At 38.5% G+C, this 7,490-nt stretch overlaps 1 protein-coding gene across 1 annotated transcript; it reads right to left on the reverse strand.

The window, feature by feature from the left end:
• Window positions 1–66: 66 nt before the first annotated feature.
• On the reverse strand, window positions 67–5,327 carry tmem144a (transmembrane protein 144a). Its single transcript, XM_016228945.1, has 12 exons — window positions 5,097–5,327; window positions 4,841–5,002; window positions 3,057–3,179; window positions 2,877–2,976; window positions 2,709–2,789; window positions 2,485–2,563; window positions 1,947–2,023; window positions 1,578–1,696; window positions 1,366–1,485; window positions 401–498; window positions 259–312; window positions 67–159 (listed from the first exon to the last, which is right to left on the reverse strand). Exons 1-12 carry the CDS (start codon window positions 5,170–5,172, stop codon window positions 76–78), a joined length of 1,173 nt encoding a protein of 390 aa, XP_016084431.1. The 5' UTR covers window positions 5,173–5,327; the 3' UTR covers window positions 67–75.
• Between the last annotated feature and the right edge of the window lie 2,163 nt (window positions 5,328–7,490).

Genomic DNA, 7,490 nt, shown 5'->3' on the forward strand with positions numbered 1-7,490 from the left:
AAAACAGTGATTTAAAAGATAACACTCAACCAAACAAGTTTTTTCTTTGCATTTTTGCTCTTGTCTAAAAAAGGTTTAAACCTTTGAGAATGCAGTCAATAATGCCCCAGATAAAACAAGACAGAAAGCAACCACGAGGACAATGTAATTTCGCCAACCCTGAGGGAGAGAGAGGAGGAGATGAAAAGTTCAATACAAAAAGATAAAAGCAATAGACAGCGGGAACAGAACTCATACACCATACACACAAGTATTTACCTTCACTTCTTTGAACACGACAACACCCCAAAGAGCTGCAATCAATCCAGGAACCTGGAATGAACCAAACACACATTACCTGAAAAAAATCTTATCTGAAAAATAGAAAAAGATGTGCACTGTTTTGAGATCTGTAACTCACTGTTGTGATAATAGGGAAGCTCACTACAGCACTGAGGTAGTGGTTGGCCAGGAACCAGCAGCACGTGGCTATACCCCACATGATGCCAGAAAGGAATCCTACAAGGAAAAAAAATATTATTCTACACATGACATGACATCAAGTATGCAGAGGTATGCAGAAGAAAATTGATAATTCTAAAGGAAATGCAAATTACAGGAATGGTTCAGCCAAAATCCCCTGCAGTGAATGGGTGCTATCAGAATGAGAGTCTAAATAGCTGATAAAAACATCACAATAATCCACAAGTAGTCCACATGCCTTTAGTCCATCAATTAACATGGTTTAGTAAAATGCTGTGTGTTTGTAAGAAACAAATCCATCAAGACATTTTACATTTTTTATCCATTGCTTTCAGCTAAAATATAAATCCTTTTTTTAATATATTCAATTTGTGAAAAATTCATCTAGTCTAAATCAGGAGAGAATCATGCATAGATGAAGCGCCGTTTACAGAAGAAAAGAGTCAAAAACAGATTTTGATGTGAGCGAACAAACAAATTTGTGAGAGATGTGATGTGAGAGAACATCTTTACTGTTGTTATGAATAATGAATTGAGGAACTGTTATGATGAAATATTTTGGGCAAAAGCAATGGTTTAAATTTAAAAAGTCTTAATGAGGGATTTGTTTCTTACAAACGCGTAACAATTCACTTCACAAGGATGGACTGGAGTCATATGGTTTACTTATATAATTATTGTGATGTTTTTATCAGCTGTTTGGACTCTCATTCTGACGGTACCCATTCACTGCAGAGGATCCATTGGTGAGCAAGTGATGTAATGCTAAATTTCTCCAAATCTTTTCAAATGAAGAAACAAACTCATCTGCTGTACATATGGGATGGCCTGAGGATAAGCACATTTTGAGAAAAATTTCATTTTTGGGCGAACTATTGCTTTAAATTGAAGTTATTGTGTTACCTGGCAGTACTGCTTTAGGAAAAACTTGAGGTCTGTTTTTTTTTATGGCACAGTACAGGATGAAATACACTGTACTAGTGAGGAAAATCCCACTGTATTGTGCAAAGACGTAATCAAGATCTACAAAGAAACACGGTATATATAAACAAAATGCATAATAGTTCATATTTAATAATTCAACTAATGCTTATAACAAGGTAATCTAGATTTACCAAACTGGCTAGCCCCACTGTATTGGCTGTCTGGATCTGATGCATGATTTTTTATGTACAGAACTGGAACAAATGATGATCCGTACAGCAGTCCAGCGACAACAGCAAGAAACGTTCCACTGCAATACAAAGCTCTTATAAACGTATTCATAAATGCATTGTCCTGTTGCAGATACTCATATATTTTAATTATATTTTATTGTGGTCTGAGGCTGATACTCTATACAATTAGTACAGAAACATTTACTCATAAAAAAAAAAAAGTTTATTTTTGATGCTTATGATGTAAAACAAATGCCATTATTAATCTATGTACGGGAGGTGTTAGGAAAGTGTGTAACGGGTCATGTAAGTGTGATGTGTACATACACTAGCCGTTTGGTGCGTGGTGTTAATGCATCCACCCAGGAATCATCTGTTGCTACCACAGATTCGGAGTTCACAGTCTATGCATGAAATTGATGAAATTAGTTAACTGAATTATTCAAACATGAAATATTAAAAAAAGCTGTATGGAGTGTCATGGTGATGAAAAAAATATGAGATGGGAGGAAAAAATATATTTAAATGCTTTTCTGTTCCTCTGAGAAACGTTCTGTTAACTCTTTTTTAATTTTGAAAAAGAATTTGGCGTTCTGAGAAACTTTACGCTCACGGACAAAGAACAGTTTTATGAGCAAATGCAAAGTTTCTCTGGGGAACGTAAAAATAATTTAACTTTGCACTCACAAAGAACAGTTTTATGTGCAAGCGCTTGTAAGTTTTTCAGGGGAACACAAAAGAATTGAAATAATAATAAATGAATGATTTTTCCTCTCAACTCCTTTTTTTCCCATCACCATGTCCCTTAAGGGCTCGATAAAAAAATTTGACTTTATTAGCACAATTTTTAAACATGTCAACATACATGGTCTATTAGTAATGGCGTTTCTTCAGATGTTGCAGATCTTTGAACATCAGTCTTCACAAAGAAAAAAACAATAGCACTGTAAACACATAAATAAATAAAGAAATGAAAAGGGTGAAGAAAAAGAGAACAGTCATTATTTCAAATAATGCCACTTGAAAGTAACATCACATTATTACATTTCTGACTTACAAAAAAAAGAATATGAATGTATGTACATTTACCTAAGTAAACAAAGACCTGCTCCACAGGAGTTCAGTACTGGTTTGGAAACGGTCTCGGCACCAATACCAAACCAGCCAAACCTAAAATCAACAGCAAAAATCAGTGTGTCTCTCTCTGTGTGTGTGTTTGTCACTAACAAATAGATTCTGAAATCAGATTTTGCTTACCTTGAGCTGGCCCAACCCAAAAGCAGATTAAACGAAGCCCATATAAGAAGTCCAACACCAAGCCCAATAGTCTTTACAATAGGAACTACAGTTATATTACCTAGAAGGAACACACCAACATAAGACAGATTTTCACACTGTATATCATCACAAACTGCATATTAAATAATTAAATGTTACCAGTAGCCCAGATGGCTCCTCCCAGCATAACAAGAGGCCAAAACTTTGGACTATGCAGAATGATGTTCACCACTAGGGAGACTGTCCATATAGCAGCACATAGAATCCACTGGAAAAACATACCTGCACATGAACACAGAAGGGTAAAATGAAAATGAACGAAATATTACTGAACAAACTTCCTCACTTTAGTGTGTTTTCAAAGCAGGATATAATTTATTGTACATTGATTTATTCTATGTCCTCTGCAAAGGGTTATCAACTATTTAGTAATAGTTGGGTCAAAAAAGGGAACATATGCTAACATTTGTGTAATATTCTGTGTTCGTTGGGGACTCGCCTACAGGTAACATTAATAGTTTAAAAATATAGGCTATATTTCTATTAAATTGGAAGCATTTCTTATGTTTTATTTTGACTGCTTTTTAGTTTTTTGCATATTTTGTCATAAGCTAATTTGCTACTTGGCAATATAATTTGTTACATTTATATAGCGCTTTTCTGGGTACTCAAAGCGCTTTACATGAAAGAGGGGGAATCTCCTCATCAACCACCAGTGTGCAGCATCCACCTGGATGATGCGACGGCAGCCATAGCGCGCCAGAACGCCCACCACACACCAGCATATTGGTGGAGAGGAGACAGAGTGATGAAGCCAATCAGTGTATGGGGATGATTAGGAGGCCATGATGGGCAAATTTGGCCAGGATGCCAGTTATACCCCTACTCTTTTTCAAAGGACATCCTTTTTGGATATTTTAATGACCACAGGGAGTAAGGACCTCGGTTTAACATATCATCCGAAGGACGGTGCTTTTTACAGTATAGTGTCCCCGTCACTATACTGGGGCGTTAGATGCGACGGCAGCCATAGCGCGCCAGAACGCCCACCACACACCAGCATATTGGTGGAGAGGAGACAGAGTGATGAAGCCAATCACTGTATGGGGATGATTAGGAGGCCATGATGGTCAGAGGCCGATGGGCAAATTTGGCCAGGATGCCAGTTATACCCCTACTCTTTTTCAAAGGACATCCTTTTTGGATTTTTAATGACCACAGGGAGTAAGGACCTCGGTTTAACATATCATCCGAAGGACGGTGCTTTTTCCAGTATAGTGTCCCCGTCACTATACTGGGGCGTTAGGACCCCCACAGACTGCAGGGTGAGCACCCCCTTCTGGCCTCACTAACACCTCTTCCAACAGCAACCTAGTTTTCTCAGGAGGTCTCCCATCCAGGTACTGACCAGGCTCAACCCTGCTTAACTTCAGTGGGTATATATATATATATATATATATATATATATATAGTATTAATATAGCTAATACAATTACTACATCTGGATGAAAAAAGACAGACAAATCAGTCATAATTCACTCCACTTTTCAAACCTGTATGACTTTCTGTGGAACACAAAAAGAAAATGACAGCCTCCTTCACTTTCATTGCATCACTTTTCCATACAGTAAAAGCAAATGGTGACTGACAGATTTCTGCGGCTGCTCTCCTTTTGTGTTCCACAGATGAAATAAAGTCATACAAATTTGACACTGACGGTGAGTAAATCAAAACAGACTTTCTGCAATTACTTACTTTTAACTAATACTATTACTTTTTAAAACTATTACCTTAAAAGGCATTTTTGTTGACATTTGGTACCATAAAAATTTACTGTGGCATAAAGAAAAGCCAGTTGAGAAACACTGAGCTGACACATTTTCACAGAGAGGCAAAAGCACAAAAAAAAAAAAGTTTCAAAAATGTAAGAAAAATTTACTAACCATCACCAGTCTCTATTTTTTTCACTGGTACAAAGTTGCTCCCGAAGAAGACTACTGCTACGGCGCAGGATATGAATCCATAAGTCAGATCAGAAGAGTTGGTACTGTTGGATTCTTGCTGAAGCTCCACGGATGCGCTTGGACCGTCTGATAGCCACTCCACTGAATCATAGTTACATTACATTGTGTTTTACTCAAAGGCAGTAAAGTTTTAATCAAGCTATGCAATGCAGTTAATTCATCTTTTATTCGTTACCTGTGTCCAGGTGTTGCGCTGCGCCGGTGGAAAGCGCGCAGAGGAGCGCAATGATCGCGACCACGAGAGAATTCATCTTATAACTTTAGATACACACGCAACAGCATTCAAGCAATCAATGGATATTCATAAAAGCTACTTTCAGGCGGAGATCGCTGGAATAAAATATTCCGAGCGATAGCTGCTCAATGAAAAAGTGTGACTTTACTTCCTTGTCAGCTGACAGGCATGATCACATGATTGCACGCGTGTGATGAACCACGTGCATTCGAATAATGATGATTCCCAGGGGCGGAGCCAGACATTGTAAACACTGATTAGTCGCGTGACATTTTTCCCATTTTACAGCTACGAACTCTTTATCATGTAAACACACTTATAAATTGCCTTACGCATTTAGGCTATATAAAAAAAATATGCTTTTACAGTTGCAAAAAATCACAAACAAGTTACGAAATAAGTGTGGGGATATTTTAGCCAAAATTACAGTGATAAGAGATGAATAAGGCAAGCAACTGAAAGCAATATTTACGTTTTTGATGACCTGTGAGTGAGATACATGCAAATGTGGATAAGTAAAAACAACATAGCCTACTTAAAGGGGTCATATGATGCGATTTCAATTTTTCCTTTCTCTTTGGAGTGTTACAAGCTCTTGGTGCATAAAGAAGATCTGTAAAGTTGCAAAGACTAAAGTCTCAAATCCAAAGAGATATTCTTTATGAAAGTTAAGAGTCAGCCACGCCTACCTAAAATGGCTCGTTCTAACACGCCCCCACATGTCTACCTCACTATGTGGGAAGATTTGCATAACGCCGCCCAAATGTTCACGCAAAGAAAGAAGGCGTAACTTTTATTTTCACTGTAGTATTGTTGCTGCCGCCGCCGCCATGTCGTGAAGGCGCTGTGTGTTTTGTTGTGAAAGCGAAACTACTTTGTTTGGCCTTCCAAAAGAGGACAATATAAACTTTGTCATGCCTGGAGCTGATCCGTGCTGGTCGCTGAGGAAAAACATAAATTTTGCGCTGTGGATCGCCGGATCGGCTTTCACTGTGGACGAAACGGAGTCCAGCCCGGGGTCGTCACATGTGGTTGCTGCAAGCCCGCCGGACGCTCCTTCGTCGAATCCGCCGGCCGTGCCGTTCTCAAGCCCACCGGCCTCCGCTCACTCTAGCCCTCCGGCCGCTCCTCACTCTAGCCCCCGGCTTCTGCTCACTCTAGCCCGCCGTGTGTGACGCTGTGTTTCATTGTGAAAGCGAAACTACTTTGTTTGGTCTTCCAAAAGAGAACACAACTAGAAATCAGTGGTTAAGTTGTATTTACAACACTGTTCCAGAACACTTCAACCCAAATATTCAGATGTGTGCAGCACATTCTATGGAGGACGTTTCCTGATCCTGGTAGAGTAGACTACAATGCTGGCTGTTCTGACTCACAGACTGTAAGTCACAGACTGTAATAATTTGCCACTGACGATTCAGGTTTGGCGAGTTTTGGGCAGTGTAGAGTAGGGCTTGTTGTTTGTCATTTCTCCGATCACAAATGCAGACAGGGTTTTATGTTTACACGGTGCGATGCAATGCAACAGAAAGAAGGGGCATAGAGGAGAAATAATAATGTACAGTATGTGGAAAAGAATGTGTTTTTTTAACCTTAAACTGCATCAACACATTTCATTACACCAAATACACAAAATAATGTTCTTTTTAGCAGCATCATATGACCCCTTTAACAAATACACATTTCATGGTTGTTTGTTGAAACTTTTCTTAAGCATTATTACTTATTTCACATGTGGACAGACTAGCCAATCATAACAGAAGTCATTCACACATAGAAGTCTTAAAGGAATGGCAAAAAAACAAGCCATTTAATTGTAAAATAGTTCTGTAGTGGTAAATTTCAGTAAGCAATAAAAAGGCAACCATGTTGCCATGGTAAACTCTCTTTTACCACAGTAGTCTAAAACTAGCACATTCAGTTATTCCTGGACTTATGCTTTGACCTGTTTGGTGTTCAACAGGAGAAAGGCCTGATACAAGTGTAGCCATTAACCTGCTAACGACTTTACTAACAAAAATTGAACCAAAGAGTGCAAACTGTGTAGTTGATGCTTTTTCTCTAGACGTTAATCTCAGTTGTCTTAGACATTTTTCTTTTTATTACCAGATCAAGACAATTTCAAAAACTTAATTTAAAAGTTTAAAACATTTTACAGGTGTATGAATGTGCTCAGTGCCATAACTGCAGCAGTAGCCATTCTACTGCGCATGGAGATAAGACTCAGCTCAGAGACCTCCAAGTATTAAATCTGCTTCATTTGTACTATGTGTTTGTTTTTTGAGGTACTAAATGCAGGGGCGTAGCCATCATTTCAAAAGTGGGGGGGACGGA

Source organism: Sinocyclocheilus grahami, unplaced genomic scaffold, assembly GCF_001515645.1.
Source record: "Sinocyclocheilus grahami isolate Dianchi unplaced genomic scaffold, SAMN03320097.WGS_v1.1 scaffold346.1, whole genome shotgun sequence".
NCBI classification, from domain to species: domain Eukaryota; kingdom Metazoa; phylum Chordata; class Actinopteri; order Cypriniformes; family Cyprinidae; genus Sinocyclocheilus; species Sinocyclocheilus grahami.